This window comes from Symphalangus syndactylus, chromosome 2, assembly GCF_028878055.3.
Source record: "Symphalangus syndactylus isolate Jambi chromosome 2, NHGRI_mSymSyn1-v2.1_pri, whole genome shotgun sequence".
NCBI classification, from domain to species: domain Eukaryota; kingdom Metazoa; phylum Chordata; class Mammalia; order Primates; family Hylobatidae; genus Symphalangus; species Symphalangus syndactylus.
In genome coordinates this window covers 23,177,135-23,192,921 of record NC_072424.2, presented here as the reverse complement: position 1 = coordinate 23,192,921, position 15,787 = coordinate 23,177,135, and the positions used below count along the sequence as shown (strand labels likewise).

The 15,787-nt window shown below is 34.6% G+C and overlaps 1 protein-coding gene across 4 annotated transcripts in view; it reads left to right on the top strand.

The window, feature by feature from the left end:
- ATRNL1 (attractin like 1) overlaps positions 1-15,787 on the top strand; it is an 861,353-nt gene that overhangs the window by 174,729 nt on the left and 670,837 nt on the right. For all 4 annotated transcript variants that reach the window (XM_055248210.2, XM_055248235.2, XM_055248225.2 and 1 more), the window contains exons 11-13: positions 6,284-6,368; positions 7,905-8,113; positions 9,426-9,544. In XM_055248210.2, the coding sequence (XP_055104185.1) occupies positions 6,284-6,368; positions 7,905-8,113; positions 9,426-9,544 (413 nt within the window). The remainder of the gene's footprint in view (positions 1-6,283; positions 6,369-7,904; positions 8,114-9,425; positions 9,545-15,787) is intronic.

Below are 15,787 nucleotides of genomic sequence, written 5' to 3'. Positions count from 1 at the left end.
GACCCTGTTTGCCTGGGTATCACCAGTGGAGGCTGCAGAACAGCAAATATTACTGCCTGATCCTTCCTCTGGAAGCTTCATCCCAGGGGACAACTGCCTATATGAGGTGTCAGTTGGCCCCTACTGGGAGGTGTCTCCCAGTTAGGCTACACGGGGGTCAGGGACCCACTTGAGGAGGCAGTCTGTTTGTTCTCAGAGCTCAAACACCATGCTGGGAGAACCACTACCCTCTTCAGAGCTGTCAGACAGGGACTTTTAAGTCTGCAGAAGTTGTCTGCTTCCTTTTGTTCAGGTATGCCCTGCCCACAGAGGTGGAGTCTAGAGACAGTAGGCCTTGGTGAGCTCTGGTGGGCTCCGTCCAGTTCAAGCTTCCTGGCTGCTTTTTTTTACCTAGTCAAGCCTCAGCAATGGCGGATGCCCCTCCCCCAGCCAGGCTGCCACCTCGCAGTTCGATCTCAGACTGCCATGCTAGCAGTGAGCAAGGCTCCGTGGGTGTGGTACCTGCTGAGCCGGGCACTGGAGAGAATCTCCCTGTCTGCTGATTGCTAAAACCTTGGGAAAAGTGCAGTATTTGGGCAGGAGTGTCCCATTTTTCCAGGCAGTCTGTCACAGCTTCCCTTGGCTAGGAAAGGGAAATCCCCCAACCCCTTGTGCTTCCCGGGTGAGGCAACGCCCCACCCTGCTTTACTCGCCCTCTGTGGGCTGCACCCACTGTCCAACTAGTCCCAATGAGATGAACCAGGTACCTCAATTGGAAGTGCAGAAATCACCCATCTTCTGCATCAATTACGCTGGGAGCTGCAGACTGGAGATGTTCCTATTCGGCCATCTTGGAACGCCCCTCCAGATTTTTTTTTTGTCATTATTTAGGGACCCAGGCTGACAGAAGACATAGGCTTTCATTGCTAATCAAATGCCTCCAGCCAGAAACACAGGTATTCCAGTAGCTTGCATTACATTGATACATTCAACTTCTAGGGATTGTAAGAGTATAATTTTGTGCCAGAAGGAAAGGAACTGAAATATTTTGTTGAACAGCACAAATGTCTATCAAAAATATTGTATGTAATTCTTTTTTAAACTTTTGGTATAATTGAAGATGATGTCTTGGAGATAGTAATAAAGCTGTCACTTCCTACCACTACACGTATTAAAAGGCAAATAACTTCTAGAAGTAGAATTATGTTTTATTATTATTTGTCTAAATTAATTGCCTTCATGTATAATTACATTACTATTACTGTGCTGTAATGTTTCTCATCTGCAGGACTTGTGTACTTTAAAAACAAAACAAAAGAAAACCAGAACATGACTGAGAGCATAAGCACTATTTTGTAAACAGTGGGATTAAATGAAAGTATACATACTTAAGAGTGAAACCCTCTAGCTACCTTCATCCACTTAGGGTCTTCCTAAAATGCTGTTAGTCCGATTTATGGTTTCCAGGCAGGAGACTGGAAAATTATCTGAAGGAATCTGACCAGCCTAAGAGAAAGCATGTAGAAATACTGACATTTGGAGGTCTCTAACTGAAATGGTTCCACCTGATCAGAATCCCAGAGGTCAACATGTCCTTCTTAAGCACTAAATTCCCAATGACTCTTGTGGTGCCTCACTCTTAAATTTGCAGCCAGTTATTATTTTGACAATTACAAAAAGTTACTAAATTTGACCAAAATGTCAAACAAGTAGGAAAAAATAAGAAATTAGAGGAAATAGAGATAATCCACAGAGGAGATTATAAATTAAGTCTTTATGGACAGAAGATGTTACATTTGTGAAGCAAAATGTGAGATTTTAATAAAAATAGTTAATTCAGAAAAGAAAAAAATGGGCTCTTGGAAATTAAAATTAGGAAAACAAATCAATGATTTGGAGATAAAGTGAAGAATCTCAATAAAGTATTATGAATAATGGACAAATGGAAAATAGGGTAAAAAATGAGAAATTTAAGATGACTATTCCAGAAAACTTTGTATCTCAGTAATAGAATTGAAAAAGCCAAGAACATAACATTTTAGACAGGAAGGAAATTATCAAGTGAGTAATTCAAAAAATATGTTTGGGATTGAAGTACACAAATTTTAAGAATAAAAGAGCCTACTGAGCCCTAGAAAAATGAATACAAAAGACTCACAGCAAAGCTCATTACAAAAAGACAAAAAGAACCTAAAAACTTCTAGAGAGAGAAAAGAAATAGGACAAATAAATCATGAGACTCGATAGTATAGTGCCTTACAAAAGCAATACGAGAAGCCAGGAGAGTGGACTAATACCTCCAATATCTGAAAATGCTTTCCATGTTAGAATTCTAAATTACACCAATCAAATCATACTAAAAGTGTTAGAGTGAAATAAAAGTATTTTTTAGAATTGCAGATTCTCAAAAATATACCTCCAATGTACACTTTATTTAGAAACTTTAGGATTATATCTCCTATTGAAGTATGAGATTAAATAAATGGATGAAATCTAAGAAACGGAATATATAACAAAGGAGAAATATCGAGGGAATCCTTATGATGATGTAATAGGCCTAGAGAGCAGTAAGTTCAGATTGGAGAAGAAAGATGGAGTTTCAGGAGGGATGTCTTTACAAAGTAAATGAAATTGCCAGATAACTTCATGTATTAGAAGACAGTGAGAAGAAATGTACACATCTGGCAAAGGGTTGGGGGAGAAATATATACAGAAAATTAAGCAAAAAAGTGAAAATATAATTTGTGGAGAAAAGTAAGTTATTTAAGAATAAAAATGTAGTGTGCTACCTGGCTTATCTGTGAATAATATCACAGATATATACTATCACAGATAATAAAAACTGAACATTAGCTGAGTGTGGTGGTGTGCACCTATAATTCCAGAAACTTTGGAGGCTGAGGCAGGAGGATTGCTTGAGCCCAGGAATTAATTTAGTCCAGCCTAAGCAATATAGCAATTCCCCATCTCTAAAAAAGAAATAAGAATCTGAATATTGCTCCAAACAAAATTATAAATGTATAGAGAACGGAGGGAGAGGAAGTATGTGTGTGTAAGTCTGTGTAAGAGCTTAATCTTCACTGTCTGAAGAAGGAAGTCAGGCATATTATCTGAAACTGGGAACTAGGCATGCTGTTTAGAACAGATGAAAATACAAAAAACAAAAACAAAAACAAACTCTTTATAGCTGTTTATTTAGAATTAAAAGTGCTTACCTCCGTGATTCTGGAATATGTTTTGGGAAGATAGGGGGCAGTGGATTTTTTTTTTTTTTTTGATAAGCCTTGTAGAAATATTGGACTTTTGAGCTTCACACACGTATATATTTAAAAATGATAAAATAAAAGCAAACTATAACAGTACAGAAATTAAATGATGCGCAAGTTAGCGGTTCAAGGATAAATGTTCAAAAATTGGGAAAATTAGTGCATTGACATATACTTGAAAATATCTGGAAAATATCGTATATGGGAAAAATTAAGTTTGATGTTTACCAGATATACAAAAAGACGTTCCAAAAAGATTGAAGACCAAAATAGTAAAAGCCAACTGAAAAACCTTTACTAGAAAATTAGAGATTATTTTTAAAATCTCAGTTTACTGAATAAACAAGCACAGATCATAAGGTGACCTAAAGATAAGACCAACTTTCTGTAAAACAAGATTTCATAAACTAAGTGAAAAAAAGATGCTGTAGCATGGAAGAATATATGGTAATACATATAGCCAGCAAAGGATTAGTATCCAGAGTATTTAATCAAGAATTCTTTAAATTATTAAGAAAAAGGCAAAAAGCAAATAGAAAAATGTGCAAGTCTTAAACAGTGATTTCATAGAAGACTAAAACAAATAACCTATACATGTGGAAATAAGTTGACTCACCAGTAACTGGAAAAATGTAAAATCAAGCCATTCAGCAGATTGGTAAAAATTTAAAGTCTGATAGAACTACATGTTGTAGAGAATATAAAATAAGAGGAACTGTTGTACACTGCTAATGTGAGTCAACACAACTACTTTGGGGAGCAAATTGGGAAAATCTAGTAAAATCGAAGTTGTGTCTTTTCTTATACCTCTTGGAAATCTAGAGAAACATTCAAACTATGCACAAGATACATATAACAGTGAATATACCAACATGACTTGTAATAGGAAAAAATCTTAAAAAAGGCTAATTATTAACAGCTTAATGGGTAAATATTTTGTATAGTCATAACATGGAAAACTCTAACATGGTTACAATGAGCACACAGTACCACTTGTATCTATAAATTTAAATGAGCTGTTGAATTGACATTTTTCCAAAGATATACAAATGTCCAATAAGCACATGAAAAGATGCTCAACATCACTAATCATTAGGGAATGCAAGTCAAAACCACAATGATATACTAATTCATACTCATTAGGATGGCGATGATAAAAGAACAGAAGATAACAAGGGTTGACGAGGATGTGGAGACATATGAACCCTTTTGCATTACTGGTAAAAATGTAAAATGGTCCAGCTACTATGGAAAACAGAATGGCAGTTTCTTAAAAAATTAAACACAGAATTACTATATGATCCGTTAATCAAATGGACCTCATACAAGTTATTTACCTTCGCATAGGTCTGATTCTTCATTTCTAACATAGGGTAATACCTGCTCAATCAATTTCACTGGATTCTTATAAAGACCATTTTAAGATATGCGATGAAAACACTTTGGAACTTTTATCTGTACTTAATTTATAGAAGTATACAATTTATACTTTATATAATTTCTTTTGCACCAACCTAATAGTGCTACAAACATATAATGTACATTTATTAAATTAACTCTAACATGTAAAATTGGCAGTCTTAATCTTTATCATAGGCCTCTATAATAATATTTTCTAAATGTGATCTTCAGAGCATTGACTCTTGAGGATCTTAATAGGCATTATATGAAAAGTGCTTCTTTGGACAAAACATTGGGAAAACACTGTGTTAAATAAAGTTAGGTTAGGTTTCTATACCTTTACACTCTCTTTTGAGAATATTTAATAGGCAGATATACCATGTGGACTAAAAAGACAGATTATACAAACATAATGAGTACACTTTTTCGGGGGAGATTTGTGTTTCCTGGATTATACCTTAGCATATACAAGTCAACATGTATTTTATTATTGTCAGTCTTTCAGCATCATTTTCTTTTTTTTTTTTTAAATTATACTTTAAGTTCTAGGGTTCATGTGCACAACGTGCACGTTTGTTACATATGTATACATGTGCCATGTTGGTGTTCAGCATCATTTTCTAAACTTACAGTTTTGGTTTTTATAATTTTTTGATGTTCATTAATAAAATATTGAGTTGAAACCAAATTTATTTTATTATTGTTATAGATGTAATTACTTAAATAAGAAAACAAGTAATTCATTACTTTAACTTTTACAACTAACTGTACTTAAGATTATTTTCTTGTTCCATAAAGGCTTTTACCTAAACAAAATTAATTTGTTTTAAAAAATCTTGTTATATCTATATGCTTTTATGAAATACCAAGGCATGCCTTTATAAATATGACATTTCTAAGAAGTTGAAATCTAAAACACTGTATTGAGAATGTTCCTAGTCACTGAATGATGAATTATTTTAAATCTCAAATTTATGTTAGTATATATGTCAATTCTGAGTTTATATTGAAATAATACACATTTTTCTTAACCACTTCCCATAGTTTTTATGTAGTTCATAGATTATTTATGATACTCATTTTTTATCTAGAAGTTTTGCAGTTAAAATAATTCCCTTCTACATAAAAAAGCTTTTCTTTTGAGAATTCAAATCATTAAAGTGATTTAAATGTTTTATCCTGATGATTATATTTTTAGGTATTCTTTCAGTGAACATTGTATATGCCATTGACTTTTGTATGCATACATGTCATATTTGATTTAGTATTTAACTTTCAAATAGGTGTGCCCTATACTGACATTCATAAGTTTTACCTGGAATATTTAATAAATATATATCTTCGAAATTATCTTCCAATATAAAATACCTCTAAGTTCATTCTTTTCATTTTCTTGTTCTCATATGCTTAAAATTATTTGTGAGAATTCTAGGCAAGAGTTATTTTTATTTAAGGAATAATGTTAGTTGAGTAATTATACTAAATTGTAGGTCATGGAAAGTTAATGAGAATTTTTTTTTTTTTTGCTTCCTGCTTGTGCATAGTATATCTTTAATTCGGCCAATGACGTTTTTATATCATTTGTCTTAGTTTATTCTTTTATTTCATTTTTCGTTTTTCTGTTTTCTTTTTTCTAGCTTGTGATGAATGGAAAATACTACCAAAACCAAATCTTCATAGAGATGTCAACAGATTTGGACACTCTGCAGTAGTCATTAATGGGTAAAAGAAGCACATTTCCAATTTTTAGAGGGTCACGTATATCAGTCATACTATCCTCATATTCTGGTATTCTTTTTGAAAATTATCATTGATACTTAATGGTATTGGATTTTATGCATCTCTTGTCTGCCATAGAATACACTTCGATTTGTCAATCATATCTGTTTTTCCTTTCTTGTTTAATATTTTTAAGGGACATGGGAGTAGGTAAAGGAAGGGTGCTGAGATAAGACATCAGATACCCTTTTGTGTCATCCTGCCTTCTTTTCTTTTTCCAGAGATCAGATAAGGAATGGCTCTTCTTTTAAAAAGATGGAACTGAAATGATAGAGAGGCTAGCCCCATATTTCTATCAAGGAGAACAAGGAAAGTGAGAAGAATTAGATTCTCATTTTAGTTCTGTCATTTACTAAATGTGTGATTTTTGACAAGTCTCTTAATCTCTCTGGACCTTAAAATCCTTATATCCGTTGAGAAATTGGACTCAATGGTCATTACATTGCCTTCCCCATTTAAGTTAATATAATTTTTGTATTTCTATGGCAAAAATTTGGTAATTTGGAATCCAGTGACAGTAAACAATCTGCTAGCTCATTTAGTAGCTTAACATTTGTAAATCAGAATGACCTTTTTATAAGCCCATTTTATTACCACCTTATCCTAAATATGTAGAAATTCTCCAGTATTGCCACAAAATGACTTAACCACAATGAAACTGTGTAACTGATATCAGTTGGCTGTCCAAACAGTAATAAATGAAAACTGTGAAACATAAAACCTCTAGGGTTCTCTGGTTGATTTTTATTTTACTTTTTTAAATAATAAAAGACATTCTTGAAGACTTTTTTGACTGATTCAATTTATTGTGTTAATAATATTTTTGACATGAAAAATACACTGTTTTAAGGGCATCTCAACCTTTTTTGGCACTGCTTAGTATTAATTTAGTATTGTCTAGGCTTCTCTTTCCAGACTGAAATTTTAAAAATCTTTTCAATTATTTTACTCTTAGTTTTCTTATTTTAAAAGAATGAAACACCATAGGAAGAACTCGGTATCTAATTTCAAAATTCTGTGTCTATATTGAAAAGTTATAATTCTAGATAGCAGTTCTAAAGTTTGTCTTGTCCATGTATAGCTATTATCTATTTTTTTAAAACATTGTTTAATACATTATCAAAAACAATACTTATTTTTCTGACAAAGGAATGTTGTATATAATCATTGTTTCTTTTCCTTTCTTGTATAAATAATAAAACATGTTTTGAAGACTTAGTGTTTTCTTAATATATTAAGATTTATAGAATATTTCATATTTTGTCTGGAAAGTCTTCAAGAAATTATATAGTAGTTCCTCTGGTGTTTTTATATCATATCGTATGCTAGAAATATGATTTTAAAGAACAGCACTAACAGACGTACTTAAAAATAGTATAAAATGTGTATTTAAATCTATGCTTATTTTTATAACTAAATCATTAGATAGATCTGAGTTTTAATAGCGTTTCTTTAAGATTCTTGTTTTGTTTTTAATAGGTCCATGTATATATTTGGGGGATTTTCTAGTGTACTCCTTAATGATATCCTTGTATACAAGCCTCCAAATTGCAAGGCTTTCAGAGATGAAGAACTTTGTAAAAATGCTGGTCCAGGGATAAAATGTGTTTGGAATAAAAATCACTGTGAATCTTGGGAATCTGGGAATACTAATAATATTCTTAGAGCAAAGTGCCCTCCTAAAACAGGTAAGTTTCTTTTTCTTTTCGTCTTTCTGGCAGCAAAATTTCTCTTCTGCAGAAGTAGAAATATCTTCTGCTTATAAGAATTACTTTAGTAGCTACAGAAATGAAAAATTTATATTACCCTAATTAGGAATTCTAATGTTTGAACCTAGTGATTAATAATTTAACACCTTTATTAGCTATTTTTAGCTTTATTTTTGAAATCTGTATATATAGTATATATATCAATATTTTATATATAACATGGTCATATATATGAATTATTTTCTAATATAAGTTTAAAATGCTTTCCAATACATCATTTCTAAGAAATGCTGTTAGATTCAAAGAAATAAAATGAAATAATTTATTTTCCATGTGCTTTTTTTTTCTTCCTGAATTATTGCCAAACCACACCATAAAATAAAAAAATGTTATAGCATTTCATAACTAATGATCTGGTTTTATATTTCTTATAAAACGGTGAATAAATAAATGAGACTTATGAAAAGTTACCAATTATTAATCAGTTAGCTAATTAATTATTTGGATAAATATTGTTTGGTTTTATAAGTGGTAAGAGTTTTTATACATTTTTGAGGCTACAATTAATAAATGTATTTTTAAGTTTTACTAATCTGTATTAATTCAGATGTCTTATATCTTTAGAAAGGATGATAAACAGTATTTGTTATGATGTTTTCTTTTGTACGTATAGTAATACTCTTTGTTCAGTAAAATATATGTAAATCCTTTGACCTTCTTTAAAATATGTGAATTTATTTATTTTATTTTATTTTTTGAGATAGAGTCTCACTCTGTCACCCAGGCTGGAGTTCAGTGGTGTGATCAAATTCCATCTCCTGGGTTCAAGCAATTCTGGTGCCTTAGCTTTCCGAGTAGCTGGAATTACAGGCATGTGCCACCACGCTTGGCTAATTTTTGTATTTTTAGTAGAGATGGGTTTCGTGATGTTGGCCAGGCTTGTCTTGAACTCCTGACCTCAAGTGATCTGCCTACCTTGGCTTTTAAAAGTTCTGGGATTGCAGGCATGAGCTACCGTGCCTGGCCCAAAATGTGTGAATTTAAAATGGCTGTAGGATCCTTATATATTGAATAATTAAAATGGGGGTAAAAGGTCTCGAAAATCCTGTAAACACAATTGAACTACAAAAGTTGTCTTAATCTTTAGAAAACTTACTTTGAAATTGAAGGTCATTTCTTTGGTTAAAAATTGTCTTAGTGATTCTTAATGATTCTTAAATAGATATTGTAAATTAAGAAGAGTAAGATTTTCTTTTCCGTGCTGATATATTGTCTCCCATTTGTATTATAGCTGCTTCTGATGACAGATGTTACAGATACGCAGATTGTGCCAGCTGTACTGCCAATACAAATGGGTGCCAATGGTGTGATGACAAGAAATGCATTTCAGCAAATAGTAACTGCAGTATGGTTAGTATTTATGGGTAAATGGTGCTGTAGTTATAACACACTGCTGCTTTATGATCATTAGCTTACCATTTAATAGCACTGTAGAAAAAAAGCACTTTACACATTAAGACATTTAGAAAGTATATAGGGAATCATTCACTTCTTGGCAAATTGTAAAGTTAGACTGGTTTGTTGTTCAAATTTGTCAGTCTAGATTCCATTTTGGATCCATCAACTTTACTTCTTTTCATGGATGAGACTGGGAACATTTTTTCAAAACTGATATTAAAAAAGACTATAACTATAAATGTTGTCTTCTGTGCTGATGAAAATAAGATTACATAGGTAGGTATTGAAATAATTTCCATTGGATTCCTGTCAGACATGCATTAGTGGTCGTGTGGTCTAGTGCTTTGTTTTCACACTTTGTGTGTAAGTTTAACCTGAGCTGTTGGTAGTAGTAGTTTCTCTTTTAACTGTCTATACATTAGTGGTTCTCAAGTTGAGGCAGTTTTGTCTCAAAGGGGACATTTCACAGAGACATTTTGGTTGTCACAAATGTGGAGCTGCTATTGGCATCTAATAGGTAGAAGCAAGGGATTCTGCTAAACATTCTACAATTTTATAAGATTTTTTAAAGTCCTTTTTCATCTGAAGTAGAGTTTTAGCACTATTGACATTTTAAGCCCTATAATTATTTGTTTGTTTATTTGTTGTGGGAGGGCTGTTCTATATATTGCAGAATAAAAAAACATAAAATATTTATGGTAGATGGATTAAGAGCAGCAAAAATTAATATTTTAAGTGGTAGCATCTAAACATTCTATGTTTTGTAGAAGATATCAACAAATCAAAGGGAAAAAATTTAAAAAGTAGTATTTAGTAGGATTAAATATTTTTTTGTTTTGTTTTGTTTTTTTGAGACAGAGTCTCTCTCCATCACCCAGGCTGGAATGCAGTGGCATGATCTCGGCTCACTGCAACCTCCACCTCCTGGGTTCAAGTGATTCTTGTGCCTCAGCCTCCTGAGTAGCTGAGATTATAGGCAAGCACCACCATGCCTGGCTAATTTTTATATTTTAGTAGAGACAGGGTTTCACCATGTTTGCCAGGCTGGTCTTGAACTCCTGGCCTCAAGTGATGTGCCCGCCTCAGCCTCCCAAAGTGCTGGGATTACAGGCATGAGGCACTGTATCCAGCCCAAAGATTCTTTCATGGGCCTATAGCTTGAGTAAAAATAAATAGTATGGATACATATTTGCAACTGAATATAATGTATTATTTTTTCTTTTTTTGGAATTTTTATGACTGAAAGTATCTACTTGTTTTTCAAGATAGCAGGCAGAGGTAAAAGGCAAAGAAAAGAAAGTTGAAACTAAGTACAAAATTTGATTGTATAATTTAAAAAATTTCTCCACTAATTAATAATTCAAACTATGTAAGTTTTATGATTTTAATCTAATATTCAGAACTTAAAATGGAGGGAAATTTGCAGTTACTGACTCATTAGATTGAACCCTTTTGTTTTCATACATATTCTGTTGTTATATACTTTCCAGTGATACAAGTTGTTTTAATAACAAGATATACTTCAATTTTATTTGAGTTTTAACATTAATATAACATGGTTATGCTTTGAAAATTTAAATTACATTTTAAGATACTCACTAATATTCATCTAATGGGAGTTATTTTAGTAGAAGTCAGAGTTAAATAAAATAAGACATGGGAATCAGGGACTTGTATTACAGTTCTTCAGAGAAACAGAATCTGTCTATATATATATATATACACATACACAGTTTATATATATAAATATATACTATATATTTGTTTATATGTTATATATAAATATTTATATATGTGTATATTTATATATATTTATATATGTATATTTATATATGTGTATTTATATATATTTATATATGTATATTTATATATGTGTATATTTATATTTATTTATATATGTATATTTATATACATATAAATAAGTATTTATATACATATATTTATATACATATAAATATATAATATATGTTTATATATGATATATAAATATATGTATATATATATAATGAGATTTATTATAAGAAATTGGCTCATGTGGTTATGAAGGCTGAAAAGTCCCAGGATCTGCCATCTGCAAACTGAAGACTCAGGAAAGTTGATGATGTAAATTCCACTCCACGTATGGAGGCTTGAGAACCAGGAGTGCAGATGGTGTAAGTCTCAGTCCAAGAGCAAGAAAAGGCAGAGAGAGGAAATTCTTTCTCCCTCTACTTTTTTGTTCTGTCAGGCCCTCAATGGACTGGATGATGCCCACCATAGGGAGAACATTTTACTTTACTTGGTTTACCAATTCAGTCTCATCCAGAACTGCTCCCCACAGACATATCCAGAAATAATGCTTAGCCTAATATGTGGCCACCCCATGTCTTGGAAAAGTTGACACATAAAATTAACCATTACAAGTCTACCCCTTGTCAACTTGGCACCTATACATATCTACATAAACCATACTTAATTTTCAAATGAAGATAATAACAAGGTCATAATTCTACCTAACATGATACAAGTATCCTGTGTACAACTGGAAAACACATCAATCTCTTTCCCAGAAAAGGAGGTAAAGTCCTTTAGTGATATTTACTCCTCTCCTTGATATTCTGTAACTTAAATACTATGATGTAAAATCAACAGTACTTAAATTCTGATATGAGCATCTTATGTTACATTATGAGGGAATAAGAGAGGAAAGAAAACAAAGATATTACGTGCACACACACATACACACACAGAGATGTATTCTTAGCAAAATGAGGAGGAAATACAGTCCTTATTTCTGTAACTGATCATGTGGCTGTAGCTAATATTTATACATATATTCTTTTTTTTAATTATACTTTAAGTTCTAGGGTACATGTGAACAACGTGCAGGTTTGTTACATACGTATACATATGCCATGTTGGTGTGCTGCACCCATTAATTCGTCATTTACGTTAGGTATATCTCCTAATGCTATCCTTCCCCTCTCCCCCCACTCCATGACAGGCCCTGGCAATTCCTCAAGGATCTAGAACTAGAAATACCATTTGACCCAGCCATCCCATTACTGGATATATACCCAAAGGACTGTAAATCATGCTGCTATAAAGACAAATGCACACATATGTTTACTGCGGCACTGTTCACAATAGCAAAGACTTGGAACCAACCCAGATGTCCATCAATGATAGACTGGATTACACATATATTCTCACCTAACCGTTCTGTATTTCCTTTACCTTCAGCAAGCACCTTACCTGCTTGTGGTTTTTTATCTGTTGGGGTAACTCAAACCTTTATTCTTGAAGGGTCATTCTTCATTAGTAGTCCTGTTTGAATTGGATTGTTGTAGTTTTCCATTGATCTTAATCACAGGGTAATGTAATTTGGACATTTGTCCCTGCCCAAATTTCTGTTGAAATGTAATCCCCAGTCTTGGAGGTGGGGCTTGGTAGGAGGTGTTTGGATCACAGGAGTGGATCCCTCATGAATGGCTTGGGCCATCCGCTTGTTGATAAGTGAACTCTCGCTCTGGGTTCACTTGAGATCTGGTCGTTTAAAAGTATGTGGCACCTCCACCTCCACTGTCACTCTTGCTCCTATTCTGCTATGTGAGATGCTTGCTGCCACTTTGCCTTCTGCCATGAGTAAAAGTTCCCTGAGGCCTGCAGAGCAGATGCTGGTGCCACATTTCCTGTAAAGCTTGCAGAACTGTGAGCCAACTAAACCTCATTTCTTTATCAATTACCTGATTTCACGTATTCCCTTATAGCATTGCAAGAATGGCCCAACACACAGGGCGTAGGGTATGGTAATACTGAAAGATGCCATAAGGGATCTCCTGTATTCTAGACATATTCTTCCTAGCCTCCTGTGTGAAGTAGCAGTTCGGTTTCCCTGTACTAGAAGCAGTCACCCCAACCAGCACAGTAACTCTTCTTTGACTGATGATTTAGAGGTATAAGGAACCCAAAGTGGCCAAGTGGCAGTCTTAATTTCCAATTCTATGGAATCAGTGTTGTGTTTTCTGGAAAAAATTATTCCTTCCTCTGGAATTAAGACATCTGGGTCAGCAAAGAATAAGGTCACAGGAACAGGAAGAAAAATTTTGCTGATGAATTACTAGGGACAATAGTGAGTAGTACCACTCCCATTTCCACCCCTTGATTGTTGGACCTATAAATGCTGGCTCTGAGAGAAAGAGGACCATATATTGGATGCCAACTCAGAGCTTATATGGCTTCCTGGAGAACCCTTCTCTCAGCCTTGCAAGGTATTACTACGTAGCTGGCACTGTAACTGAATCATCAAAAGCCCATTCCACTGTTTTATGAAACAAGTTGCTTGACGATTGTAGGGAACATGATGAGACCAGTGAGCATAGGCCCATTGCTGTCCTCCATGTGCTGTGATGTGAGTTCCTTGGTCAGAAGCAATGCTGTGTGGAATACCAAGATAGTAGAGAAAGAATTCTGTAAGTTTACTGATGGGAGTTTTGGCAGAAGCATTGTGAGCAAGGAAGGCAAATCTATAGCCAGAATGAATGTCTGTTTCAGTAAAAACAAAATGCTTCCCTTTCCCTGATTGAAGCTGTATCAACCTGCCTCCAGGTAGCTGGCTGATTACCTAGGGGGATGGCACCATATCAGGAGCTCAGTGTTGGTTTCTGCTACTGGCATATTGGGTACTCAGCAGTGCTCATAGCCAGGTTGGCCTTGGTGGATGGAAGTCCATTTTGCTGAGCCCATGCATAATCTCCATCTCTGCTACCATGGCCACTTTGTCCATGAGCCCGTTGGGTGATGAGACAGGTGGCTAGGGAAGAAAGTATCCACAGAAGGGTCATCTTATCCATGTGATTATTAAAATACTCTTTTGCTGATGTCACCTTTTGGTAACCATTTACACTGGATACAAGTATCTTCACTTATTTGCCATTCAGTGAGATCTGTCCACATCCCTTTTCCACAAATTTTTTTTTTGTCACTGATTTTCCATTCATGGTCCTTCCAAGTTCCTGACCATACAGACAAACCATTGGCCACAGCCCATGAATCCATACATAATTGCACATCTGGCCATTTCTTCTTCCAAACAGAATGAACAATGAGGTGCACTGCTTGATTTTGCCCACTGGGAAGATTTCCTTTCACTACTGTACTTCAGGGAGGTCCCAGAAAGGGGTAGCAGAACTTCAGCAGTCGTTTTTTGGGTGGTACCTTCATATTGTGCAGAACCATCTGTAAATGAAACCAGTCTTCTCTTCCTCTGTCAAGTGATCTAGGGAACTTCTCATGAGGTGATAGGTCAGACTGGGAGAGAGAAGGCAGTGTGGCAGAAGTGGGGATTATGGGCATTTGGGCCTCTTCATGTAACTTAGTTGCTCCTTCAGGGCCTGCTTGAGCCTGATCATGTATATACCACTTTTATTTGATGATAGAGTGCCACTGTGCATACCCAACCTCATGGGTTGGTGGGTCAGATAACACCCAGTTCATGATGGGCTGAAATCACATGATAATTTGATGGCCCATGGTTAAAGATTCAGTTTCTATTGAGGCCCAGTAGCAGACTAAGAGCTGTTTTTGCTAAAGGAGAGTAGTTATCTGCAGAGGATGGTGATGTTTTGCTACAAAATCCCAAGGGTCTGCACTATTATTTGCCTATAGGGGCCCACAAAAGGCTCCAAACAGCATCCTGTCTGCCACTGATATTTCACGTACCATTGCATCTGCAGGATCATGTAGCCCAACTGGCAGAGCTTGTATAGTAGTCTGGACCTGTTGCAGAGCCCTCTCTTATTCTGAGATCTACTTGGAATTCACAGCTTTTTAGATCACTTGGTAAATGGGTCAAAGTAACATACCCCAGTGAGGAATGTGTTACCTCCAAAATCCAAAGAGGCCTATTAGACATTCTCCCTCTTTTTTCTTTTGGTTATAGGAGGGGCCAGAGGCAACAACTTAACATTCACCTTTGAAAGGGATATCTTGACATGCCCCATACTGCTAGACCCCTAGAGATTTCACTGAGTTAGAAGGCCCCTGAATTTTAGATGAATTTATTTCCCAACCTCTGACAACAAATACCTTGCCAGTAAGTCTAGAGTGGTTGCTACATCTTGCTCACTAGGTCCAATCTGTGTAATGTTATCAATATTATGGATCAGTGTGATGTCTTGTGGAATGAAAAGGCAGTTAAATTCCTCAGAACTAAAT